Below are 27,241 nucleotides of genomic sequence, written 5' to 3' on the forward strand. Positions count from 1 at the left end.
GTGGGCATCGGGGCCCTGGATGGGAGAGGGTCACAGGGTAGGGCGCATGTGGGCATCGGGTGATATGGAACTTGCCTTTTACCCACGTGCTGGTTACAACAGTTTGTTACCTGGAAGCCTGTATGACCTGAGCATTTTCTTACGTTTCAATAAATTCACCTTAAAACTTTGGAGTTTCAGACGGCAACAATAAAAAGCAACCCACTGGAAGGAAGTACACGTGGCTTTGTAATAAGCACACTGCTGAGCGAAGCACACGTGGAATGGCTGAGCTCTCTGGGTAAAGTTTCCGAGGTCCCCGCCCCGAGCCGTGTGTGCTGTCTGCCATGCTCTGGCCGGTGGTGTCCAGCCCCAGGACCCTGTGAGCCCTCATTCCTGCCGGAAGAGCCCTTCCATCGAGGCAGAGCACAGTGCTCCTAAGAGGCAGGTGAACAAGTGGCAAATCCTAAAGAAATGCTACAAGCAAGCATGCTGCCCTCAGGCCAGGCATCACAGTGGGTTAAATAGAACGCAGGCGAGGATGTTCAGAAAGAGGCCTTTTCTGTGGAGTAAGTTTGGCAGTACTCATCAAAGCACATTAAAACCACATGTTCTTTTTCTGTGTGTGTGTTCCCGAGACGGAGTCTCGCTCTGTCGCCCAGGCTGTAGTGCAGTGGCGTGATCTCAGCTCGCTACAACCTCCGCCTCCCGGGTTCAAACGATTCTCCTGCCTCAGCCTCCCAAGTAGCTGGGATTGCAGATGCCCGCCACCACACCCAGAATAATTTTTGTATTTTTAGTCAAGACAGGGTTTCACCATGTTGGACAGGCTAGTCCCGAACTCCTGGCCTTGTAATCCTCCCGCCTCAGCCTCCCAAACTGCTGAGTGAGCCACGACGCTCAGCCAAAAACCACATATTCATTTTGACACTTAAGTTCCACTTGTAGAACTCCAAGGAAATCAATACAGATGAGCACAGATCCATTTTTTAGCAAGTGGACGGCTACACTGGGAATGTTGCACGGTAGCAACAGTCAGGGGAAGGTTCACGTGGCTCCTCGGCACAGGGCAAAACTGCACGTCACATGACGATCCAGGGTGGAAAACAATTATGTATAAACACAAACTTCTGGGGGAAGAGCCACCAGATGTTACAGGTATACACGTTTCCTCCTCTCATCCCAAAACCTCCCCCATTTGGGTGCTTGCTGTGTACTAGGCCCCGAGGAACAGAGGTAAAAACAGCAAGAGGGGGCCCTGGGCCAGGGGCCAGGAGCTGGGAGAGGGAGGGAAGTCAGGCAAGGGTCAAGAGGACATATGTAATTGCAGAATGCAATTAAAGAGACACTGTCAGAGGCTGCCTACAGTGGCTAGGGGGAAAGCAGAGCCTGATTCAAGAAACAGAAAAACCCAGAGGACCCAGATAACTGGGGATGGAGAGAGGGGTGGAACAGACCTTTGCTGTGGCCGGGGACACAGAGCTACAGGGCCCGAGAGCTGGGGCATGTGGGTGATGTCCCTGCGTGGACAGGGCAGGAAGAGGCGGGTGGGTCCAGAGGACACGAGGGAGAACGGCCCTGCGCTCTGCAACATTCGAAGGTCACCAGGTGTAAGAGGAGAGGGTGATGCGGCTAGGGGCGCCGAGGACCACAAAGCCCACCTGCCTGATGAGAACTGTCGTGTCCAGGGACCTGGGGAGGCCACCGAGGGACAGGGTCCCTTGGGTGCAGGGGCCCCGTGGGCTTATGTCTGGGAGCAGGAAACAGAGGGCCTTGTAAGCTGACGGTCCCTCCCTGCCGGGAATGGAGTGACAGGCACTCTAAGGAGAGAAGCCGGCGCTGGGGGGAAGCAGGCAATGTGCCCAGAGATGAGGCGCAACAGCAGCCAGCGGTTCACAAAGCCATTGCCTGAGGGAAGAGGAAAAGGACACTGCTCACAGGGCTCAGCAGGGCCACAGCAGGGCCACTCCCCTAAGGACCACCAGATGTCCTTCCAGGCATCACTGCTGCAGCTGGCTGGCCTTGGGAACCCTGAAGGGTGTCCAGTGGGAGCTGAGCTGGGGAGAGGGTTGGGGGCAGGGACAAGTCAAATTAGGGCCAGGAGCAGGCCATGGCCACGAGGCACAGTATGCGGCTGGGAAGGGCCCTGCGACCTCAGGGAGTGCACGGGGCAGGGGCCTGGCTGCTCCCAGACTTGCCTCTGAGCCCTGGGGCTGCTCATCCTTTGCTCCGTTCGTTCCAAAAAGAGCCTGTCCCCCAAAAAGGGCAGCAAGAGGAAGACGGATGTGACTCAGTGTCCGAAAGTACAGCAGCCACTGACAAGGATAGGGAGAGGGCTGGGGGGAGGGCCGAGACTGGGCTGTGCAGTTCACCTCATTCTCGGCCAGTGCCTGCTTAGCCAGGTAGTACTCCCGCTTCACTTTGATCTCCACAGACTCTGGGATGTCAGGCACCAGGAGGTCCAGGAGCCGGCCGACGGAGAAAACCACATGCTGGGAGCAGAGGAAGGCACTCACCCCCACCCAAACGCCCAGAGTGGCCTTCACAGGGCCAGGCAGGCCGGGCCTCCGGCACCTGCTCCCAGCTGTGCGTGGAGCCAGAAAGCAGCGGGGCAGGAAAAGGAACCCCAGAAGGGGCAGAGGCCACCCCAGCATTCGTGGCTCTGGAGCCCAGGGATGAGGCCAGGCGGGGAAAACGCAGGAGCAGAGAAGAGCTCTGATTTGACCAAGATGACACAGCAGGAAGCGATGGCACCCACCCCTCACCACGTGCTCGAAGTAGGCAAAGCACAGGGTCGGGGCGTCATGCCATGGATGGGAGAACCAGCAGGTGCCTCAGCTACCTCAAACACAATGACGAAGGCCAGGCGGATGGCAAGAAGATTCCAGTAGGTCTGAGAATAATGTCCATCGTCATCCCGGAAAGCCCGATACCTGCAGCAGACACAGGACTCAGTGCGTGGAGCCAGAGCTGAGTGTTGGCTGGGCAGGTGCCTCTGGAATTAACCCATCTCCCCTTTTTCCACTGTTTCGCTCTCTGATCCCATGTTCCTGGCCTGGCTCTTCATCGAGGGTGCCTGAAGTGGGAATTCTTCCCAAACAGGATACTCTGACAATACCTTTAACTGGTGGGTTCCAAAGGTGGATGTGCTGGGTTGTCCCCCATTGGGCTAAACTGGACCCTCCCCACCCCCCAGGGGGCAAATGCTTTATTTTCTAGTAGATGTGACAGTCCAGTACGTCTGTGCTTCTACGGATGACATCAGTCTACTTACACGGTGAAAATATGCTGATAGCTGACCTCTGTGAGATCAGCAGTTCACCTGCTCAGAGACTGCCCAGCAGAGCCCTCCCTCCCTATCATAAGCTACATTCAGCTTCACTTGCTATTTCAGACTTTGACATCTTCCTGTGTCTCTGTCACATGGTAAAGATGTGACATTCCATTTTCTAATATAAAGTTACATGTTGCACTCCATGAAAACTATTACCAGAGTCAACTTTGTAGGAAAAGAAAAAAAAAACAAACCAAATATTGCAAGTTAAAAATAGAGCCATTGGAAAAAAAATCCCTCAAATGAATGGAATAAACTTTTAAGTGGCCAGACACAGCAGAAGAGAGAATGGGGACTGGGAGACAGTGACGATGAGACCACCCTGCAGGCAACACAGAGAGCACACTCGGGGGGAAGCAGGCCACAGCCCAGTGGGAGTTCCAGACGACAATGGACAAGCAGAAAAGCACTGCTGGAAGGAATAAGATGGAGACGTTTCCGGAACTACACAAAACATAACTCTTTCAGCCGGGCGCGGTGGCTCACGCCTGTGATCCCAGCACTTTTATCTATCTATCTAATCTATCTATCTATCTATCTATCTATCTATCTATCTATCTATCTATCTATCTATCTATCATCTATCTATCTATCTATCTATCTATCTATCTATCTATCTATCTATCTATCTATCTATCATCTATGAGACGGAGTCTCGCTCTGTTGCCCAGGCTGGAGTGCAGTGGCGTGATCTTGGCTCACTGCAACCTCCGCCTCCTGGGTTCAAGCGATTCTCCTGCCTCAGCCTCCTGAGTAGCTGGAACTACAGGCCCGTGCCACAATGCCTAGCTAATTTTTTGTATTTTTAGTCAAGACGGGGTTTCATCGTGTTAGCCAGGATGGTCTCAATCTTCTGACTTTGTGATCCACTGGCCTCGGCCTCCCACAGTGCTGGGAATACAAGCATGAGCCCCCGTGCCTGGCCATCCCAGTGCCTTAGAAGGCTGAGGCAGGTGGATCACTTGAGGTCAAGAGTTCAAAACTAGCCTGGCCAACATGGTGAAACCTCCGTCTCTACTAAAAATACAAAAGAGTAGCTGGGCATGGTGGCAGGCACCTGTAATCCCAGCTACTCGGGAGGCTGAGGCAGGAGAATCACTTGAACCTGGGAGGTGGAGGTTACAGTGAGCCAAGATCATGCCACCGCACTCCAGCCTGGGCGACAAGAGGGAAACTCCATCTCAAAAGAAAAAAAATAATCCCTTCCCTAGGCCAAGTGCAGTGGCTCAACACTTTGGGAGGCCAAGGTGGGCAGATCACCTGAGGTTCGGAGTTCGAGACCAGCCTGGCCAACATGGTGAAACCTTCGTCTCTACTAAAAATACAGAAAAAAAAAAAAATTATCTGGGTGTGGTAGCGCATGCCTGTAATCCCAGCTACTTGGGAGGTTGATGCACAAGAACCACTTGAACCCAGGAGGCGGAGGTTGCAGTGAGCCCATATCATGCCACTGTACTCCAGCCTGGGTGACAGAGCAAGACTCCGTCTCAAAGAAAAAAGAAAATAGGACAGGCGCAAAAGGTGGCTCAGGCCTGTAATCCCAGCACTTTGGGAGGCCGAGGCAGGCGGATCACTTGAGCTCAGGAGTTCAAGACCAGCTTTGCCCACATGGTGAAACCTCATCTCTACTAAATATACAAAAATTAGCTGGGCGTGGTGGTGGGCACCTGTAATCCCAGTTACTCGGGAGGCCAAGGCAGGAGAATCGCTTGAACCTAGGAGGCAGAGGTTGCGTGCAGTGAGCCAAGATCACGCCATTGCACTGCAGCCTGGGCAACAGAGCAAGACTCCGTCTCAAAAAAATCATAATAAAATAAAATAAATAAATAAAATAATCATTTTCTTTGATTTGTTTCACCAGCAGGCATCTGTAAAGGTAGTGCTTTTTTTTTTTCTTTTTCTCTTTTTTTTTTTCCTGAGACAGTCTCATTCTGTCGCCCAGGCTGGAGTGCAGTGGCACCATCTCGGCTCACTGCAAGCTCCGCCTCCTGAGTTGAAATGATCCTCCTGCCCCAGCCTCCAGAGCAGCTGAGATTACAGGCGTGAACTGTCGCACCCAGGTTTTGTTTGTTGTTGTTCTTGTTTTTCTGAGACGGAGTCTTGCTCTGTCGCCCAGGCTTGAGTGCAGTGGCACAATCTCGGCTGACTGAAAGCTCCGCCTTCTGGGTTCACGCCATTCTCCCGCCTCAGCCTCCTGAGTAGCTGGGACTACAGGCGCCCGCCACCACGCCCGGCTAATTTTTGTATTTTTAGTAGAAATGGGGTTTCACCGTGTTAACCAGGATTGTCTTGGCCTCCCAAAGTGCTGGGATTATAGGCATGAGCCACCGTGCGCAGCCTTTTTTTGTATTTTTAACAGGGACGGAGTTTCACCATGTTGGTCAGGCTGGTCTCGAACTCCTGACCTCAAATGATCCACCTGCCTCAGCCTCCCAAAGTGCTGGGATTACAGGCGTGAGCCACCGTGCCAGGCCAAAAAAATGTCTTAAGAGACTGTCTCTGTTACCCAAGCTGGAGTGCACTGGCATGATCACAGCTCACTGCAGCCCTGACCTCCCGGGCTCAAGCGATCCTCCCACCTCAGCCTGGTGGGATCTGGGAGTACCGGTGCATGCCTCCAGGCCCAGCTAATTTTTTAAACTGAGGTCTCACCATGTTGCTCAGGCTGGTCTCAAACTCCTGAGCTCAAGCAGCCCTCCCAACTCAGCCTCCTAAAGTGCTGGGATTACAGAAAACTTTTTTTTTGAGACAATCTCACTGTGTTGCCCAGGCTGGAGTGCAGTGACACAATCACAGCTCACTGCAACCTCTGCCTCCCAGGTTCAAGCGATTCTTGTGAGTCAGCCTCCCAAGTAGGTGGGATTATAGGCATGTGCTACCACACCCAGATTGTGTGTGTGTGTGTGTGTGTGTGTGTATTTTTAGTAGAGACGGGGTTTCACCATGTTTGCCAGGCTGATCTCGAACTCCTGGCCTCAAGTGATCCATCTTCCTAAGACTCCCAAAGTGCTAGGATTATAAACATGAGGTACTGTGCCCAGCCAGAAAAATTCTTAAATGCTATGAATGCTTCCAATCAGAAAAGCCAAGTCACAAAAGAATAGTATTTCCAAAGAACTGAGTCTACTGAGAAAATAACTCAACCTACACTTTTATACCCGCTATCTGAAGGACAAAAATGCATGGAGATATTATCATACATATGCGTGATACATATCTCTATGCATACATATGTGTATGCACTTTTGCATATGAAGACCCCACTAACCACACGCCTTTACTGAAAGAATTACTAAAGGATATACTTCAGCAAGAAAAAAAAACTCAGAGAAAGCAATACATAAGAAATTACTGTAACCACCGAAGTTAACAAAATACACAAATTTGATGAACAGATGACTGAAATGTTTCTTCATGTGTGTTTTTAACAATAAAACTAAAACTCCATGTAACAATAATAAGATGGAGAGACTGGTGCTCACTAGGTGGTAAGGCATGTGAAGATCCTAGTCATACACAGAGAGAGGAAACAAAACTGAGTTCATTCAGGCTTTGTTAGGATAATATATAGTTAATAATGTGTGCTAGCCGGGTGTGGTGGCTTGTGCCTGTAATCCCAGTGCTTTGGGAGGCCAGGGCATTGCTTGAGGCCAGGAGTTTGAGACTAGCCTGAGTAACATAACATAGCGAGACCTCATCTCTTTAAAGAAAAAAAAAGAAAAAAGCCAGGCCTGGTGGCACACGCCTGCAGTTCTGGCTTCTCAGGAAGCTGAGGTGGGAGGATTGCTTGAGCCCAGGAATTCTAGGGTGCAGTGAGCTATAATTGTGGCACTGCATTCTAGAATGGGATACAGAGCAAGACCCAGTCTCTAAAAAAAAAGAAAAAAGAAAAAGAAAAGAATGTGTGAGTAACACCTAAAATAATAGAAATATATGCCATTGGTTCCAAATAAGCAAAAGAATAAAAAACAACAACAAAAAAAACACTTTTACCCATCCGCCAGAAGTCAGGAGAGGAGGAATAAAGAAGATATAGAATAAAAGGAAAAAGTAAGTATCCATTATGAAGAGATCACAAGTATGAATTCATACACAACTAAAAAGTTCAAAATACATAGAGCAAAAGCTAAACCTGAGACCGACACGAAAACACCGATAACCCTATGGTTTCGTAATTTTACCGTTCAGATTTGCTCCAAAATTAGGGGACTATGATGTTTTTCAAGTTTATTGAAACACATGCAAAACTTCATTGTAACCAGATCACAAAGGAAGTCTCCACAAATGCAGGTGAAGCACATCCTACCTGCTCTGCAGGTTCTATAACCAACTAGCAATTCACCTAGAATCCACGATTTGCCCTCCAGCCTCGCAAAGCTCCGTCCTTTCCCGCGGGGAACCTCTCCCCAGCCCCTGCCCAGGGCGTCCCCAGCTCCCTCCCTCCTCCCCCGGCCTTGCCCCGCGGCGCCCGCCCCTCCTGGCTCCCCACCGCCGTACCCCTACCCCACCCGAGCCCCGCTCCGCCTAGTCCTCGCGCGCCCGCGGCCCCCTCCGACTGACGCGGGGCTCACCTGCACGTGCGGTTGTGCGCGGCGGCGAACGAGAGCGGGGCGCGCGCCAGCGTGAAGTTGAGGAAGCCGCGCAGGTCGTGGGCGCGGGTCCACCGGTAATAGGCGCGCGGCAGGAAGTCGGACGAGAAGGCCAGGAGGAAGGCCTGGGAGCCGGAAGGGTCAGCGCGGGGCGGCCCCCGCTCCGCCCCTGCGCGCCCCCGCTGCCCCCTCCCCTGCGCGCCCCCGCCCCGCCCCTGCGCGCCCCCGCTGCCCCCGCCCCTGCGCGTCCCCGCTGCCCCCGCCCCTGCGCGCCCCCGCTGCCCCCCGCCCCGCGCTCCCGCCGGGGCCTCACGTTGCTGATGACCGCCAGGTGCGTGAGGCCCGCCAGGATGTGGAACCAGATGCCGATGTCCTGGGCGCGCTCGGCCACCGGGCGCCGGTACTCGCAGACGAACTTGCGCGCGTCCAAGCGGATCTCCACCCAGTTGTTGAGCAGGGCGAAGAGCGGCGCGAGCGGACAGGCGGCCACGAAGATGGTGACGAAGCCGAACTGCAGCACTGCGGGGCGGGGGTCACGGCCGGGCTCTCCGCCCCCGTCCGCCCTCAGCCCTCGGAACGCGCCCCCCGCGGAGGACCGGCCAGTCCACGTGGTGCCGCCACCCCATCGCGGCTCATTCCGCCCCCACCTCCTGGTCTCCCTCGTCCTGGACCGCGCAGCGCCAGGGCCACCTCCCCTGACCGGCCCCAGGCCGGCTGTCCTGCCCTGCGCTCCGTGTTTCTGGCTGGTCACGGGCCTTCCCCGGCTCGGTGAGCTCAGGGACTAACTCAGGGCAGGCGTGGGGGCAGAAACCTGCTTCTGATTTTACAACCGGCTTCTCCACTCACCCCTCAGGGGAGCTGTTAGGAGATGGCTCTTTGGAAGGGGTTTCTGGGTCTTCGCCGAGAATTACTAGTGAGATCATTGGGGTCCAGGGTTCAGTGGAGGAGGGTCAGGGCGTCCACTCCTCGCCTTGGGAACTGGCCTGCGCCCTTTCCACAGATGCCACGGCTATGCTGGGGAGCTCCAGGGCCTGCCGGCTCACATGCCCGCTTGCTAGGTTAACAGCTGCCTGCCAGGCACAGTGTCTCACGCCTGTAATCCCCAGCACTTTGGGAGGCTGAGACAGGTGCATCACCTAAGGTCAGGAGTTCGAGCCCAGCCTGGCCAACACGGTGAAACTCCGTCTCTACTAAAAATACAAAATTAGCTGGGCATGGTGGTGGGCACCTGTAATCCCAGCTACTCGGGAGGCTGAGGCAGGAGAATTGCTTGAACCTGGGAGGTGGAGGTTGGAGTGAGCCGAGATGGCGTCACTGCACTCCAGCCTGGGTGACAGAGGGAGACTCCGTCTCAAAAAACAAAACAAAAACAAACAAAAAAACTGCCTGATGATTCCTTCTCCCTTTTGTCAGCTCAGAGTCAGACCCTGTGCTGCAGGGACAGCACAGGTGATACAGACCCACCCTCCAGAGTGCACCACCCGTGCAGGCAGTGAGCCCCTGGCACTGGCCACCTGGTAAGGTGACAGTGGTAGGTCTGCAAATAGCGTGAGCATTGAGATTTCTGGGGACATCAGCTCTCCAGGCCGCTGCCTCCCAGTGTGGCTTCACCCTTGGAGGACTTCTGTGAGCCCCAGGGCCTGCTCTCCTAATTCTTTCCTTGCTCTGGCCCATGCTTTCTAGGTCCAGGGACCCCAGGGGAGCTCTGCAACAGCCCCGGGGGCCTCCTCCCCATGCCGGTGCCCCTCCGTCCTCAGCCAACCCTCCTGGGCACTCTCAGGGGAAAAGAATTCCTTTCTGGATTCTCCACGGGCCCGACCCTCTGTCCCCACCCCACCCCCACAGCACATTTCAGGGCAGATGCAGACAGAGGAATGTCAGGCTGGGAGGCCCCTGAGCAGAGTGGCTGCCCATCCCTGCCCACGGCGCCAGCCACTGCCGCAGCTGCTAGCGGGCTCCTACCCATTTCCAGGTACTCGTCGAACAGACCCTCACAGGGCACAAGCTCATAGTCGGCCTCCCAGGGCCCCTGGCTAGCCCCTGCAGAAGCTCCCGCCTTCCTCTTCTTGGAGCAAAGCCGGAACTTCTGCCACCAGCCCTTTAGCTTCCTGGGGACGGAAATACAGGAAAATGGTCTTTGATCCAACGTGGGTCTCAGTGGCTGCTATAGTCCTGCGGGAGATGTGGCCAGGACAAGCCTGTTGCTTTGCAATTAAAGGGCAGCAGGGAGGGATGGGGTCTGGGGCCGAGGGGTGGACACAGTGAGAGCCAACACCTTTGCAGATTGGACTCAGTGAAAGCGTCTGTGTCTGTTGGTCAGATGTGGGAGGGCAGCCCCCTACATTGTTCCTTAAGGCTTTAAGGGTAATAGGCCCCTCCCAGAATTGCAAAGCAGTGCCAAGAGCTCTGCCAAGGTTGGGAGGGAGTGGACGAGGACGACTGTTGTGCCCCAGGGAAAGCAGATGTGGAGGCCCACGTGTTGGGTTCGTCCTACACAGGGGCATGTGTGCATGTTGCCTTATCACACTGTCACTCATCCATGCCCTGCTTCTGCCAGGCACAGAGCTCCACCCTGCACCTTATGGTCTTGTGGCTTCACAGCACCAATAGTCCCAAGAGGCATGGCCACCATCTCCCAACTGCTATTTGTGGTGCCCCAGAAAAGTCAGTGCTGATTTGGGAGCTGCCTTCTGGGGGCAGATCAGGTGTTCAGGGGGCGCTGGGAGGGCGCTCAGGTCAGTCTGGCCTTGAGCGGGAAGAGAGGCCCTGGGCAGCCTCTTTGAAGGACTCTGGCTTGGGAGGGGGACCCAGTTGCCTTGATGGGGGCCACAGTGCCTGCCAGTAGAGGTGGCACTAGGGAGATGGGAGCCTTGTGGTCAGGGTGTCCCTGGCAGGGGTGTCTGAGGATCAACCCTGGGGGCCTAGGGCCTCCTTTTCCTCCTCCCTCTTGTGCTGCGTTGGGGGCTGGGGATGCCAAGGAATACTCTGGCCCAGCCGCAGCATCTCTGAACGGACAGAGCCATCACCCCAGCCTTGGGCCCAGGAGCCCAGATCCCCTCCCCAGCCAAAGCTGGTCCCAGGGGTAGCGTCTTCCACAACCATAGCCCAGAAGACCTCAGCCAGCCACAGAGCAGCTGCAGGGCAGGCAGCCCAGAGCCCGGGGCAGACGGCCAGGCACACTCCCCATCCCCCTCCCCAGGCAAGGTGCCTTCCCTTCACCTCTTCTCCCAGCTAGGCCTGGGCTGGAGGCTGCTACTGCCAGGTGCTCTGGGGTCCCTTGGTCCTTGGATGCCACCCAGGGAGGAGCGGGGGACTCACGGGATGAGGACCTCCTGCATGTTGTTGATGACCTGCTTGCCCACCATGATGACCAGGAGCTCCTGTGCCAGCTCGATGAGACAGCCTCCAGCTGCACACTACGGCAGCAGGGCTCAGGTTAGCTGGGAGACGGGGACCAGCCACTCACCCACCCATCCCTTCTTGTCTCAAAGCTGGCCCTCATCCCGGCCCCTACCTCCCTTCTGACATGCCTTGGGCACCTCGAGGGTTGCAGAGACGCTCCCACCATAACACCCCCTCCTGACCTCACAGGAGCCCCCAGGTCCAGCTGGAAGACTGTGCATTGGAACAGCTGCAGGGGGCGCTGCTATATGTACCTAATGGCACCCCAGTTTTCCTTTGGAGACCCACAAGGGGTTACATGGGGCTGACTGTAGCCTCTGGCTTCAGGACAGACCCACGAGGCAGGGCCCACCAATCGGTGACCCAGTTTGAGCCAGTGAGAGGTGGAGTTCCTGGGAACACGTGCCTTGCAAGGGGTGCTAAGTCTGAGAGTGTCGGCTACACTGCAGGGCACCTTCCCTCCAGATGGGGATGATCTTTCTGAGAACACAGGCAACGCTGGGAATAGCAGTGCAGCATTTTTAACACCCTGAACATTCATACCCAAGCCCGCATAGCCCTGAGCATTTTCAGCACAGGAGCCAAGAAAACTCCCTGCAACCTCTGCCTCCCGGGTTCAAGTGATTCTTCTGCCTCAGCCTCCCGAGCAGCTGGGTCTACAGGTGCGTGCCATCACACCTGGCTAATTTTTGTATTTTTAGTAGAGACGGGATTTCACCATATTGGCCAGGCTATTCTCGAACTCCTGACCTCATGATCCACCTGCCTTGGCCTCCCAAAGTGCTGGGATTACAGGCATGAGCCACCAAGCCTAGCCGAAAACTCCCTTTTTTGTTTAAGCCAGTTTGAGTTGGGAACTTTTCCCACTTACAATTGAGAGCCCTCGGGCTGGTCCATTGTGGCACCGGCAGCCACACTCCCCACTCCATCCCCAGCCTTCCCTGTCCCCTCTCACATGAAATGGAGACCCCCCTTCGGGGGCAGCCACTTTGCAGTTGGGCTGGCTCATGGCCCAGGCCCCGTGCCAAGTTTCTCTCCTCCTCCTCCTCTTCCAGAAGAAGAGGTCTTTCAGGCCAGGGGTCACTCAGCAGGGGTCACTTAGGTCCCAGCCCAGCTCAGAGGCCACCTGTGGATGGCTCCAGATGCACCCACCCTGCTGCCTGCGACCCCAGCTGCTGGGACATGCCTGGCCCTCACCCAGGAGGGGCTGTGTGTCGGGGACAGTTTTGAGGGCTTCTCTACGTGTCTTGGAGGGGCTGTGGCACAGTGGAGACTACTTCCGGGGTGATGCACACGTCAATTACTTGCACCAGAATCTCTGTCTTGGGGTCTGCTTTGCAGGGACCCCCATGACAACAATGCTTCATCCTCCACCAGGTGAACTTCCATTTGCTTTCTGAAAAAACCAGGTTCACACCTGGCTCTTAGAGGTACGGAGCCACTAAGACTCTTAGAGATAACACAGTCACAGGCAGAGCCCACCATGCTGATGGGGAGAGGACAGCTGGCCACAGGGAGATCCCTGACAGCCATGGCGGCAGCACGCCAAGCCTGTGAGGAGGCCAGCCTCTGCGGGCCTGTGTGCCAGAGGCTCTGCGCCCACCGTCATGGCTCACACTTGTCTCAGGTGTGAATTGGGTTAAAATGGGGAAAAAGTAATATGGGCTGGGACAGCTGGGGTGGGGCAGGGTTTTTGGTTTGCTTGTTTTTACTTTTGTGGAGATGAGGACTCACTATGTTGCCCAAGCTGGTCTCGTACTCTTGGGCTCAAGCGACCCTCCTCCCTCTGCCTCCCTAAGTACTGAGATGACAGGTGTGAGCCACTGTGCCTGGCCTGGAGTGTTTCGGGTGTGGTTTTGAATGGGGCATATTGGGGGTCAGAATAAGTGGTGAAGAGAGCCTGGGAGCCCTGAGTGGTCAAATGCACAGCTGGCCCTGGCTGGGCGATGAGGTAGCCGGTGGCGGGAGGAATTGCTGCAAATCAAAGCTCGAATGGAAGTGAGAGGAAGCGCACAGCTCATCCACCAGCCCTGGGCCTCCGGCACACTCACCTCCTCGTTGCGGACTCCAAACAAGGTGTGGTAGTTGCCTGGGTATCCCACAAACCTAGAAAAAGTCAAGGTCATGAGCCTGGATGGGATCCTTCCTGTCTCCTCCCACTTCCCTGGGCTCCGGAGGCCTGAGCGGAGCTGCTGCACCTGCCCTGGAGGAAGCACGAACTGTGGCGTAGAGTCCAGGCTGCAAGCTGGGCCTCCTGTGAACCCCTGAGCTGGGTGGGGACCAAGAGGTGGGCAGCCCGTTTGCTCAGAGGTGCCGGGAGGCATGGGCCCCCGTCCCCTGCCTGGGTCTCCTGTTCCATCCTCCACCCTGCCTGAGCACGGCTGGATGATGCCTGGTGCCCAGGCAGAGGGAACATGAGCAGAACTAAGCAGGGGCGAGCTGTGGCCAGAGGGAGAGGTGCCCACCAACCTGCCCTTGAAGAAGGCAATGTAGATGGGTGAGGAGTAGAAGTTGACGAACTGGAAGATGAACACCTTGAGGGTGAAAGCGTCCTCGAACTTGCTCTGGGTGCGGTGCATTTCTGTGGCATGGAGAGCCCGGGCTCAGTCCCTGGGGGAGTCACCAGCATCCAACTAGGGGCCCCTCTCCTAGGACCACCTTGCCACACACAGGTGAGGAAAAGGCCATATCATCCAGATATTTTAAAGAAGGAGACAAAGTGTGACATCTCCAAAGTCATCCAAAAACATGTTGATTAAGAGGAGTTGGGAAAATTGATAATACCCTATATCCCAACACTAATAATGAATGTGGTACGCACAGGTGAGTCAGGGGATGGGTCAGAGAAAGAGTAGAGGCTCGGCGCCAAGGCTGTGCAGCAGACTGGGCTATGGTGCAGGTGCCGGAGGCGGGAGCATAAAAGGCTAAAGGTTACAGGAGGGAAAGGGAGGCTCAACACCCCACAGCAACCCCACAGTTGCAGAAACAGCTGGGCAGCTCCCCTCAGGGCCCTGCCTTGGCCGTCCAACACCAGGAACCTCTCCCTGAGACACCTGCCACCTGCGAAGGTCTTTCCCTGACACCCACCTTCCCCTGGCCACCCACCGGGAGGCACTTCCTCCTCGGCACTTAAGCCCTCTCCCATTCTCTACAGCTGTGCAGGCAGCCAGTTCTGTCCCCTCTCCTAGAACCTGGGCTCCAGGGCAGGGCTGCCAGCTTTTGTTCAAGACTATTCACCCCCAGGGCTAGAGCAGGGCTGGTGAGAGGCAGCAGCTTATGGAATGAATAGGTTGGTCGTAAGTGTTTGTCCTCAGGAAATGAGACAGAGAAAGAGAAGACCGATGGGAGAGGAAGGAGGAGGGAAGAACTGAGAGGCGACTGCCCAGCCCAGCGGCCGATCCCCCATGCCACCCAACAGGCTCAGCGGCCCTATCCCAGAGGGACCTCTCCCACCTGGGGACCTCGCAGCCTGGAGGGGCCCTGTGGAGGGGCGAGAACTCCGTGGGTGCTCGAGCGCCCCCAGGAGGAAGGCCCTGCTCACTGATCTTTCAAGGGGGCCTCTGGGGAGGCTGAGACAACTCCCATCTGTACCACATTTAGAAACGGGGGGCGCTGCTTCCTAACCCAGGGATTGTTTGTGTCCCACCTGGGGTGCCAAAAACAAAAAATAAGAAAGAGAAAGAAAACCAGGTGCTGTGGCTCACGCCTGTAATCCCAGCACTTTGAGAGGCCTAGGCAGGAGGATCACTTGAGGCCAGGAGCTCGAGGCCAGCCTGAGCCACACAGTGAGACCCCTGTCTCCATCAAAAAAAAAAAAAAAAATTCAGCTGGGCACAGTGGTCCCAGGTACTCAGGAGGCTGAGGCAGGAGGATCCCTTGAGCCTGGGAGGTCAAGGCTACAGTGAGCCATGATCGTGCCAGTGCACTCCAGCCTGGGCAACAGAGTGAGATCCTGTCTCAATAGAAGAAAGAAACAGAAATGAGGGCCGTGTGTCAGTGCGTGAGAAAGTCATGTTGTGGCAGGGTGGGCCCCGGGTCAGTGCCTGGCCGGCCTCAGCCTACTCACCCCATCGTGTCAGGACGTGGGCCAGGGACACGTAGATCTTGGAGAGGATGAGGATGAAGACGAGGTTCACCACAGACCCTGTGAGGCTGGCGATGCGAGAGGCCTGACAGGAGACAGGCAGTCAGAGCTGGATGAGGGGCTGCTCAGGGCCCCCCGAGGCAGGCGGCAGAGGCTCACCCAGGCTGCGAGGAGGGTGTTGCCCGACCTGGACACCACGATGGCCATGATGGCGCGGTACAGGATGATCGACACGAGGCACATGACCACCACGGCCACCTGCAGGGGCAGGGAGACCCGTGAGCCCCTTCACGGTGTCTTGGGCACCCCAGCACCCTCAGGCCATGGCCCCCGACAGCTCTTCCAGTCCACTGCTGGCCCCAGCACTACCTCCTCTAGGAAGCCCCTGCCTCCAGCCCCGGCTGTGCTCCCAGCCTATGTCCTTCCTGATGAGTTGCTCAGGCAGAGGTGGGGTGGGGTTAGAGTTAGAGGCTGGGACACATCTGCGTGTCAAGGCAGCCACTGTGAGTGTTAGAGAGCCATCCCATCCCAGGAACTGGGGATTCCTGACATCTTGGCAGGGGTGGGAGGGGTCCTATTAGGAAGACCCTTTGGCTGGAAGGCAAGACAGGGTGCAGTGAATGGCCCTGCTGGGGTGCCTGCCTCTCTTTTCCTTGAAACCAACTCCCTTGCTTGAAAAATGCCCCATGCCCACACCCACGGGGAGACCCTCCCAGGCCCTCTGCATGACTCACACCTGCTCTCAGCCAGGACCCCACAGCCGAGCCCGGGCACATGGGGGCCTCTCTGTGGGGAGTGAGGGTCCTGTGCCCAGAGGCGGCATCTGGCCGCGGCACCAAGGTGGGATGGGGGACAAAACCACCCCACATGGTGCAGGAGGATGGAGGCGTGAGTGGAGGGCAGGGGGACCACGTACCATCACCAGGATCACCACGGAGCCGGCCAGCATGCGGCGTGCGCGGCTCCTCTCAGGGAAGTAGGGCTCGTCCTCACCCGTGATGGGGTTCGGGGCTGTCATGGGGGCTGAGGCGGCAAACTGGGGCCGAGGCCTCTCCTGGAAGGGAGCCGGTGCTCAGTGGTGGCCCTCGCCGGGTATGACCATGGTCCAGCGGGGGTGGCTCACCTCAATGTCCTGGTAGTCGGAGCAGTCCCAGCGGTAGGCCAGCGTGGCGCTCTTCCGCTTCCAGTACTCCAGGAGCAGCACGGCCCACAGTGCGATGAACAAGCTGAAGAAGACGGTGCCGCCGTGGTCGAACAGCCGACCGGCCTGCGGCAGGGATGGGGGACGTCCAGACTTGCTTGGGACTGGAGGCCCCTTGTTCCTTCCTCCTGGAATGGGAGTGTGCATCCCACACACATCCCCTCACTGTGTATTTTTTGTTTGTTTGAGACGGAGTCTCGCTCTGTCGCCCAGGCTGGAGTGCAGTGGCGCGATCTCAGCTCACTGCAAGCTCCGCCTCCCGGGTTCACGCCATTCTCCTGCCTCAGCCTCCCAAGTAGCTGGGACTACAGGTGCCTGCCACCACGCCTGGATAAATTTTTGTATTTTTAGTAGAGACGGGGTTTCACCGTGTTAGCCAGGATGGTCTCAATCTCCTGACCTCGTGATCTGCCCGCCTCGGCCTCCCAAAGTGCTGGGATTACAGGTGTGAGCCACCGCGCCTGACCCCCTGACTGTGTTTTGGAAGCACAGACCCACAGAGGGAGAGGAATTTTGCCTCAGGACGGCTCACATCCAGGTCTCACCCACACCTGACTTTGAGGATGCGATTTGGGACTTTCTGAGCTGATACTTTCATGAGATTTTGGACCTAGAGTTAATGCTGTACGGGGTTGAGACTTTGGAGGATGCTGGGATGAGGTGAATGTATTTTGCACATGGGATGGACATGAAGTTTTGGGAACCAGAGGATGAACTATAGTGAGTTGAATTCTGGCCCCCAAAAGATACGTTCATTGGGAACCTCAGAATGTAATCTTATTTGAATAAGGGCCTTTGTAGATGTAAGGTGAAGGATCTCCAGATGAGAGTACTCTGGACAAGCCCTTACAAGAGGGGAAAAAAGGAACCAGCACGCAGACACAGAGGGGAAGGCCAGGTGGAGATGGAAGCAGAGATTGGAATGAGGCGGCCACAAGCCAGAGAGGACCAAGGACTGCCAGCAGCACCAGAAACCAGGAGAGAGGCCTGGGGCTGAGTCCCCCGAAGTAGCCAAGCCTGCCAACAGCTTGATTCTGAACTCCGGCCCCGGGTCTGTGAGAATAAGCTTCTGCTGTTTTAAGTCCCCATTTGTGGTCCTAGGAAACATCCAGGTGGATTCCCAGGAGTGAGGTCAAACGGCATCTGGCCCATCAGTAGTGCCAAGGGCTCTGGGTCCAGTGCATGTGGGGTACAAGCGAGGCCCTGAGGCCCCTGGGAAGGTGGACAGACCTAGGAAGCATGCCAGGCAGGCGGGGGGACAGTGGGGCTCAGAGACTGCAGGAGCCTCCTGCCCAGGTCTTGTAAGCTGGGAATTCTGCTCAGAAGTCCAAACCTTTGGTTCTGCCTGTGCCCTGGGGTCTCCAGGGTTTGTCTGCCTTGGAGCCAAGGGCCAGGTGCCCCCAGAGTGCCAGAGCTAGAGTCCTGGCGTGGGGTGTCCTCAAGTGGGAAGCACTAACATGGGCCACTCTGCCAAGTGCTGGGAGGTGTGTGCCGGGCGTAACCCCAGTTTCAGGCGAGAGAACAAAGGTTAAGGAGCTCACGGCGCGTTCCGCCTTTAGGTGGTGACAAGCAGGACAGGGGCTGGTGCAGGTAGAGTCAGGACCCGGACGAGGGGAGCTGCCCTTCTCATCCCCGACTCCCAAATCCCTTACCCCACCCACCTCTTCTCATACCTGGGCCAGGGCACAGGCGCTGGAGAGCAGCCAGAAAGGGCAGTCGAGGCAAAGTGGGCACATCTCGAAGCTGTCCTTGCTGCCACACAGTTCCTGCCTGCAAGGCATGGAGCGGAGGGGTAGGGAATAATGGGGGAGGGGGGCTGCTTGCTTCTCCCAGCCAGGCGCCTCCCTTGTCCTCTCTCTCCCCACCACTGCCTTTGCCAGGCCCAGCATTTCTTAAAAAAATAGTTGTTTTAAAATATATGTCTAAGTTTCTGAATTTCAGTTCCATGATAAACTAAAACACAAACCCAGTCATTTATTAATATTATAAGAAAGCTTACATTATTATAATAAACAAGAGTTAGTGCCAATAAAATTAGCATGGGAGCATTCCTGCCCATCTGTCAGCCTTGGAACACTCCTGTCCACCTGTGTCAACCTGGAAGCACTCCTGTCCACCTGTCAGACTGGGAGCACTCCTGTCCATCTGTGTCAGCTTGGGAGCACTCCTCTCCACCTGTGTCAGCCTGGGAGCACTCCTGTCCACCTGTCAGCCTGGGAGCACTCCTGTCCATCTGTGTCAGCCTGGGAGCACTCTTGTCCACCTGTCAGACTGGGAGCACTCCTGTCCACCTGTGTCAGCCTTGGAGCACTCTTATCCACCTGTGTCAGCCTGAGAGCACACCTGTCTACCTGTTTCAGCCTGAGAGCAGTCCTATCTACCTGTCAGCCTGGGAGCACTCCTGTCCACCTGTCAGACTGGGAGCACTCCTGTCCACCTGTCAGTTTGGGAGCACTCCTATCCACCTGTGTCAGCCCAGGAGCACACCTGCCCACCTGTGTCAGCCTGGGAGCACTCCTGATTACCTGTGTCAACCTGGGAGCACTCCTGTCCACCTATCAGCCTGGGAGCACTCCTGACCACCTGTCGGCCTGGGAGCACTCCTGTCCACCTGTCAGCCTGGGAGACTCCTGTCCACCTGTCAGTCCGGGAGCCACTCCTGTCCACCTGTCAGCCTGGGAGCACTCCGGTCCACCTGTCAGCCTGGGAGCACTCTGGTCCACCTGCCAGCCTTTCAGCCATGTCCACAAGGCCCTCTGTGACACTCCTAAAGACAGGCATGTGCTCACCTCACACCTCAATCACCTCAAGCACCAGCTGTCTGCACAGGGCCTAGCACCTAGGGGTCCCCCCGCCCCACACTCATCTGGAGGCCCAGCACCAGGCCCCAGAGCTGCAGAGAGGGAACACTCACGTGGGTATGTCTGAGAACACCAGGAAGCAGCCCACCAGGAATACCAGTGTGCCCACCAGTGCCGCTGGCAGGAGCCAGCCTGTGTAAAACCCTGTAGAGAGGATGGCAGGGGTCTACCATTAGGAACCCAGGCTTGGGGGCCCCAGGTGGGGGTCTGCACAGCCATGCTTGTCCCCTAGGGACCACCCTCAGCCCAGCTTGGGGGCTGGGGCCCTATGTGAGGAGGCCAAGAGGTGCACAGCTCTCCCTGGCAGCTCTGGCACGGCCCCACCCTCCTGGGCCTCTGCCCTAGACTCTGGACACCCCTACAACATTGACCCCAACGCCAGTGCTGCTGAGGCTCCAGCCCACCAGGCTCTCCACTCTGGACGCCTTCTCCTCAGCCAGCTCCCTCCAACCAACCTGCCCGGGACGGACAGAGAAGTCCCTCTACGTCCTGCCCACCACAGAGGTGTGGGCCCACCCGTGTTCCAGCCCCAGGGAAACCACAAGTCATTCCGGGTGCCTCCCTCCCCACCACCCAACCCCCACCCTGGCCCCTGCCTCATCTGACCACAGCCGCAACCCCTCAGTTACCCCAGGCCCTCAGCATGTACCCCACTGCCTCCCATAGGGCTAGTCCAGTCCCGGGCCTGGTGTCCCATCTCCTGCCTGACTCTCTGCTGGCCAGACTGACTGCTGTGAAATGCAAGTCTGCCTGGAGTCCAGATGCAGCCCTGGCCCTGCTTGCCCCCAGAGACCCCCAGCCTGGCTATGCTGTCCCAGGGTTGCTGCTCCAGGCCCTGAGATGGCCGGGTGAGTCCTGGCACACAGGAGCTGTGCCTGCTGGCCCCGCCCGCTGCCCTGGCTGGCTCCATTGTCTGGGTCCACTGTGGGGCTGTGTGTGGGGATGAGAAAGGGCTTTGGAAGTTCTGGGGCACAGAATGAAGAGGTTGGGCTGACCCAGGATGGAGAAGGGAGGGTGCCAAGAGCTGAGTGGGGTGAAGGCAGCCAGGACCCAGGAGGAATGGCTCTGGGGTTGCCTGGGGAAGATGGGCATCTGGAAAGTGCTGGCCTGCTTGGAGGAGATGAGAGGCTTGGCCTGGACCCAGGCGGGGCAACCTCCCTAGGATGGAAGTTCCTGGGGTGGCCCCAGGGCCTCATGGGCCAGTGACAGTCGGGGAGGGAGTCAGGAGAGACCCCCACCAGCAGAAGGGGCTCTCAGCACTGTTACTGGGGCATTAGGAGGCCAGGGCCCAGCATCGTCATGGCGCCCAGTTAGAGTGACTGGGCTTGAGGGGAGCCAGGAGGGCAGCCTGGCAGGAGTCAGCGAGGCCAGGCCAAGAGCTGTGCCCACCGTCCAAGCCCTCACGCACAGCGCCCTCCAGGGGCACGGACTGGCAAATTGTTACAACCTGAGACCAAGCTGGGGGAGCCCAGGGGGTCTGGAGGGGGCAGCGGGGGAGACTCACCGAGCCAGGCGAAGTAGAGGGCCACCTTCTCCCCGAAGTACCTGCGCACGTGGTCCAGGGGCTGGTACTTGTTCCACTTGCCCCAGCGCGCCCAGTACTGGAAAAGGACTTGGCGCTGGTTGAGGCATGGAGCCTGCGGGCCCTCTGGGGGCATCTTGAAGGGGCCCTGGGGGTGAGCGGCCTGTGGGTGGGATGCTCCCCCTGCTGACCCCACTGGGCACTGTTGTAGGTGCGGGGGCTTCAGTGTGGGACATGGGCAGACAGGCCTGGGAGTTTGGGATTGCTCCATGAAGAAAAAAAGAGAGTAATGTGGAGGGGTGGGTACAGGGTGGTCCAGGAGGACTTCTCCGAGGAGGGGACATGTGTGGTGAGGCCCCTCTGACTCCTGGGCTTCGAGGGTTCAGGGCGGGGAAGGGCCTGGAGAGGCCACCCTGGGAGAAGCCAGTGGCCATGGTCCAGGGCCCAGCACCTTCTCTGGGTTGGAAAGCCCCCAGGCTGGTGTCCTGTGCTGTGCATCCTGGGCCATGGCTGGCGGGAGGAGCTGCCACAGTGAGGTGGGACACCTGGCATTTCCACACCCACTTTTTCATTTAACCCTCATGACGGCATTGGGGCAGGACTGGACCCCTGGCCACGCAGCAGTGGGCTCAGGCCTGACCAGGCCCCGGATGCCCTGGCTGCCTGCAAGTCCCCTCCCCTGCTCGGCCAAGGGGGAAGGCTTGGGCGGGTGGGGGGATAAATGGCCTCCTGCTCCCCACAGTGGCTGTTTTCTCAGGGATGATGGTAAGGCTGACAGGAACAGGTGCAGCGGCAGCTGCCCTGGTCAGTGCCCGCTTTGGCATTGCCTCGGTTTACCCAGCTTCTGGAGGGGGATAGGAGACCTCACTGTCTTTCCCAGCAAGAGAAGCTACCCAGAGAGACGGAGCCATAGCATCTAGAGCCCAGGGACCGGCCTGTTCCCGTGTTAGGCACCGCAGTGTGGGCTGCAGTCCCCGCAGAGCCGGACCTGAGGCCCTGGACAGGCCACGGGATGGCCTGGTCACATCGCTGCATGTGTGTGCGTTTAGTGTTCTAACTCCTGGGTGGCCATGCCGGCTGACTATGCCTGCCCCACACCCGCCTCCCTGGTGGCCAACAGGACCCAAGGGGACTCATCCCCCATACCAGGCTGGAGCCCCCAGCCCCCAAGCTCACGTCATGCAGGGGGAAGGCGGCACTGAGGACACCCTCTGCCAGCAGCTGGTGGATCCCACGCAGGTTTTTCTTCTCGTGGCCGTACGGGGTCTTGGCCAGGATCTCAAACAGCTGCAGGGGATGTGGAGGATGGCGCAGGTCACTTGTCACGTGATAGCAGAACAGGGAAGTCCTAGCTAGCCTGTCTTCAGGCCAAGGCCACGGACGGCCTCCCTCAGCCTTCTGGTGACAATAGCGATCTGATGGAAAGGCGTGGGACTTTGTGTCACCGCCTCACATGCAGGACGCCCCTGCGCCAGGGTAGCGCTCATTCTCCCACTCTGCAGACTCGGAGTCCTTGACAAGAGCTACACGGCATGTGGGGGTTGAGTCTGCACCTGAAGGTGGGCCCCCGCCTGGCCGTGCGCAGTCCACTCTGGACCCGCACCCTGGGTGACGGTGAACGCTGCAGCCTGGGAGTCAGCTGTGTCCAGGGTGTGCCCTGCCCCCTACCTGGGCAGCCCACGTGACTGTGTGCCCCGTGGTGGTCAGCAGGGCCTCTCTTGGGTAGGCCTGGCCTGGCCCTTCCCTGCCACAGGCCTCGGGAGCAGGCCTCCTGCCGGGGTGCCTTGGACCTGCCTCGCCTGGTGCCGCCCATCCTCCGATGACGCTGCAGGGCAGGTCTGCTCCCAGCCAGCAGGACCCACCCTGCCTGGGGCTAGTCTCGGCTGTCCCACATGTCCATAAATCCAATATCTATTTTGAGCCCTGGGGTCCCAGAGGGGAACTGGGCCCTTCCCCACCCCCCTCCCCAGTCCCAGGCCATGGCCTGCCGTGTGTAGCGAGGTGAGGTCAGCCTCTAAAGTTTCCAAAGCCCCCAGGCTCCGCGCCTCGGCCCTCTGATCTCAAGTGGGCCTTTCTGCATCCATGGAGGCTGGGCTCGCAGGATCCTCAGAGCCAGGTCAGGGTTTGGGGTCCACAGCAGGGAACCCCCACTCACAATTTGGTGCCTCTTGGTGCTTGTGAAGAAGGTGTCCTGGTTGTCACTCCCAAGGAAGCTGTAGACATGTGAACAGTGCAGAAGGTTTGGAGGAAGCTGTGGGCATGTGAACGGTGCAGAAGGTTTGGGGCCCGGGTGCTGGCGCACACGCAGGAGCACAGGCCTGCGGACACAGCCCTCGCCCCAGGAGAAGCAGCTGGCTCGCCGGCGGGTCAGGGGCTCCCGATTTTGCCTTTTCGCATCCCCAGGAACAGGAGGCCACAGTAGGCCCCCAGATTCCCAGAACCCCTCACCACACACAGGGTGGGGGGAAGCAAACTGTGGCTGGGCACAGGGCAGGGCGGTGCAGAGAGGGCCAGGCTGGCCAGGGAGCCCTATCCCGTGTGCTGCCCTGAAGCTCCGGCAGGGGGCCGAGGGTGCTCGTGGGCAGTGCGGACAGTGACTGGGTAGGGGCCCTCCCTGGGAAACCAGAATCTCGGGAAGCCATGGGTAGGGCAACATGGAGTGAGGTTGAATTTCCCACCAGCCCCAAAAGGAGGCATCCCGTGTGGCAGAAAGGCCGCCTTCAGCACTGGTTCCCCGACAGTGGTCCCTGCCACTTCTGGACTCCCCAGTCTGTAGGCCTGGTGCCATAGTGCAACTGGCTTTGTCCAGTAGTAATGTCTGTGGACAACACACGTGTCGTTTCCAGGAGGGAGCCAGCATGGGCCAAACACGTCCCTGTATTCTACCTCAGCAGTTGGGGAGGCTGTGAAGAGACAGAGCCTCCATCGCCCAGGCCCTGAGAGACCGCCTCACCACACGTGTGCCTGAGCAGGAACTGGACCTTGCGTGTCCAGCCACTGGGCATTGAGCGGGTATCTGTCCTGCAGCACAACTGCCCTAGCCTGGCTGACGCAGCGGCATTTGGAAATGCAGACACGCGATAAGCGTGCCCACCTGGCCTCAGATTCCCTGCCGAAAACTCCAGGTGAGGAGAGTCCTGGGGAAGCACCAAGTTCCTCTCACTCATTCACCGACTCCCATTCACTCCTGCTCTTTCCTCCGACTGGCAGGGCCCCTGCCTTACCGTGGCAGCTTGTTCACTCTGAACCGGCAGGAGTAGTACTCGGGGGGCACGTCTGGCACAACCTCCAGCAGGACGTTGGGGACGCCCAGCCACGCCAGCAGGCCAGCTGACCAGTTGGAGGCCTGGTTGGGTAACTCCTGGAAGGAAACGTCAGTGGCTCCTCCCACTCCCGGGAGGCGGGCAAATGCCCAGGTGGGAGTGGAGGTTGTGCAAGTTTGCAGATTGGGCAATGGGCGAAGGGGCTCCAGCAGAGGGAAGGAGCGCGGTAGACCCTGCGAGGGTCCAGGCGAGCCCCTTCCCCTCTCAGGGCCTCAGGCTCTGAGGCTGCTCAGCTTGTCAATTTGTAGCCCAGAGCCCCTCAAGTGGAAAAGGGGTGGGAACTGGTGAGTAGCGTGTCTCTGCCACCCGCATGCAGTGAGGGTCAGGCCAGCCAGTGCGGTGGGTGGCAGACCCACGTCCAGGCCCGTCTTCCTGAGGTCACCTGGAAGCAGCCTTCACCCCACGTCCACAGGCAGGGCCCTCAGCAGGTGGCCTGGCGGGGGTCTGGGCCTGGAGGGGTCAGCTCAGTGCACACACATGGTTCACCCGACCCCACCTCCCGGGAGCCCACCGTGGGGATGCCACCATCTGCCCTGTTTGCCCAGTGAGGTTTCTTGGGGCCTGGTGTCAGGGTGGGTAGGAGGAGCCCCTGAGGCCTCCGAGCAGGGAGCCCTCCTGAGGCTGTGGGCGTTGGCAGCTGAATGCAGTGTGTGGGGACCAGGACCTCCGGCCCACCCTGTCCCCATGCCTCCCTCGTACCTGCAAGGGCAGCTTCAGGCGCAGGTCTTCGGCGTAGTAGCAGAGCACAGCCCAGGAGGCGCTGAGGAGGGCGTAGTGCACTGTGGTGTTCCCGTCCTGGACGTCCTGCTGCAGGCACCCAGGGCTCCGTGAGAGCCTGAGGGTGCATGTGTGGGGACAGGTGTGCACATATGCACATGTGTGTGTCCATTCGCACTCTTAGGAAAAGACTGGCATTTCTGTATCCGTGGTAACAGCTGACTTTGAATCTCCTATTTGATACATGACACCTGCTCCCATGGACACGCCTCTGAAAGCCAACCAGGCCTCAACAGCCCCGTTTGGGAGTCGGCCCCAGCAACAGATTTGCTGCAGACAGCACGCGGTTGGGGCCGGCGTCACCTGCAGCCTCCCCTAAGGCTAGGGAGAGCCTTGCCCTGCTGGCCAGACCACGCTGACACACGCCCGCCTCCCGGCTTGAGGGGCAGTGCCTCCAGCTTTTGGTTTTCAACATCGAACGGTCGCCTCACCTTTGATCAGTATCTAGTTGTACATGCTTGTTGTGCACGGACATGTTTCTGTGTGTGTGTACATAAGGGGGGGCACTACTATGTTCACGTGTGCACGTGTGTGCCAACGTGTGACAGGCGCTCCTGGAGCCGGGGTGGGTTGAGACAGGGATCTTCAGTCCAGTGCACAAGTGCCTCCTCTGAGTGCGTAACTGCTTTTCAGTACCACCCCCTTTAGCCCAGCGGCCCTCAGCCCTCACAGCCATCTGGGGTTCCCTAAGTGCCACAGCCCCGGCCCCACCTTGGGCAAAGTGGAACAGAGTCAAGCGCAGACCCTGGCCCCAGCTGGCTGTGATGGCGCTGAGAGCTGAGAACTGTCCTGCAGACCAAAGACCAGGCACACTGTGGGCAACATGCTGGGGCCACTGGCATCCCCTGCAGTGGTCCCTCCTGCCCTCAACTAAAGGGCAAACCTGCTCGAGTCTGGATGATGACCTTGAAAACTCATGGGACAGGCCGGGCATGGTGGCTCACGCCTGTAATCCCAGCACTTTGGGAGGCCAAGGCGGGTGGATCACGAGGTCAGGAGATCGAGACCATCCTGGCTAACACGGTGAAGCCCCGTCTCTACTAAAAAATACAAAAAATTAGCTGGGTGTGGTGGCACACACCTGTAATCCCAGGACTTTGGGAGGCCGAGGCGGGTGGATCACAGGGTCAGGAGATCGAGACCACGGTGAAACCCCGTCTCTACTAAAAATACAAAAAATTAGCCGGGCGTGGTGGCGGGCGCCTGTAGTCCCTGCTACTCAGGAGGCTGAGGCAGGAGAATGGCGTGAACCCGGGAGGCGGAGCTTGCAGTGAGCCGAGATTGCACCACTGCACTCCAGCCTGGGTGACAGAGCGAGACTCTATCTCAAAAAAAAAGAAAAAAAGAAAACTCATGGGACCACACCACCAATCAGCTCTGTCCATAATAAAAGCAGGTGTCTTTCACCTCCGCCTCCCAGACACTGAAGCAGATCCAAACTCAGGAGTGGGGGGCTGTTAGCTCTGTGGGCTCCACGTGCCAGCACCTGAGAAGGCCTGGAAGGAAGCCAGGGAGAGTGGGGGAGGGGCAGCCTGGGGTCGGGGGGATGTGGCTGCTCCGGTGTGTTCTGGACAAGGAGTAGGAAACGTGGGAATGAGAAGGCGGACGAGGGAAGAAAGGCACGCAAGGTGGAGGGGAATCGGACGCAGGACTAAGTCCACAGCAGGTTAAAACCAACCAGGACACCATCATGACCAGGAGAACCAGCCAGGACTGGGGAAAGATGTCTGTCACACACCACACCAGCAATGGCTAAGTGGCCAGGACAACAAGCTCCTAAGCCTTAATAAGAAAAAGGCAGGTGAGGCTGAGACAGGCAGATCCCTTGAGGTCAGGAGTTCATGACCAGCCTGGCCAACATAGGGTAACCCCATCTCTACTAAAAATACAAAAATTAGCTGGGTGTGGTGGTGCACACCTGTAATCCCAGCTACTCAGGAGGCTGAGGCAGGAGAATCACTTGAACCCAGGAGACAGAAGTTGTAGTGAGCCAAGATTGCACCACTGCACTCCAGCCTGGGTGACAGAGTCAGACCCTGTCTAAAAAAAAGGGGGGCGGGGCAGGTGACCTGGGAGGCTAAGGCAGGCAGATTGCTTGAGCCCAGGAGTTCCAGACCAGCCAGGGCAACAAAGTGAGACCTCATCTCTATAAAAAATACAAAAAATTAG

The 27,241-nt window shown here is 57.8% G+C and overlaps 1 protein-coding gene across 1 annotated transcript in view; it reads right to left on the bottom strand.

Moving 5' to 3' along the window:
* Positions 1-1,900: 1,900 nt before the first annotated feature.
* ANO7 (anoctamin 7) overlaps positions 1,901-27,241 on the bottom strand; it is a 35,545-nt gene continuing 10,204 nt past the window's right edge. The window contains exons 5-24 of the mRNA XM_032761448.2: positions 24,995-25,102; positions 24,197-24,333; positions 23,128-23,185; positions 22,149-22,259; positions 20,955-21,120; positions 19,504-19,594; positions 18,263-18,359; positions 16,512-16,655; positions 16,305-16,442; positions 15,548-15,646; positions 15,371-15,473; positions 13,774-13,885; positions 13,356-13,410; positions 11,221-11,318; positions 9,865-10,010; positions 8,216-8,421; positions 7,885-8,027; positions 2,822-2,912; positions 2,352-2,471; positions 1,901-2,228 (exon numbers count right to left, since the gene is read on the bottom strand). Coding sequence (XP_032617339.1) covers positions 1,980-2,228; positions 2,352-2,471; positions 2,822-2,912; positions 7,885-8,027; positions 8,216-8,421; positions 9,865-10,010; positions 11,221-11,318; positions 13,356-13,410; positions 13,774-13,885; positions 15,371-15,473; positions 15,548-15,646; positions 16,305-16,442; positions 16,512-16,655; positions 18,263-18,359; positions 19,504-19,594; positions 20,955-21,120; positions 22,149-22,259; positions 23,128-23,185; positions 24,197-24,333; positions 24,995-25,102 — 2,472 coding nt within the window. The 3' untranslated portion in view covers positions 1,901-1,979. The remainder of the gene's footprint in view (positions 2,229-2,351; positions 2,472-2,821; positions 2,913-7,884; positions 8,028-8,215; positions 8,422-9,864; positions 10,011-11,220; positions 11,319-13,355; positions 13,411-13,773; positions 13,886-15,370; positions 15,474-15,547; positions 15,647-16,304; positions 16,443-16,511; positions 16,656-18,262; positions 18,360-19,503; positions 19,595-20,954; positions 21,121-22,148; positions 22,260-23,127; positions 23,186-24,196; positions 24,334-24,994; positions 25,103-27,241) is intronic.

Source organism: Hylobates moloch, unplaced genomic scaffold (genome assembly GCF_009828535.3).
Source record: "Hylobates moloch isolate HMO894 unplaced genomic scaffold, HMol_V3 SCAFFOLD_1, whole genome shotgun sequence".
Taxonomy (NCBI): domain Eukaryota; kingdom Metazoa; phylum Chordata; class Mammalia; order Primates; family Hylobatidae; genus Hylobates; species Hylobates moloch.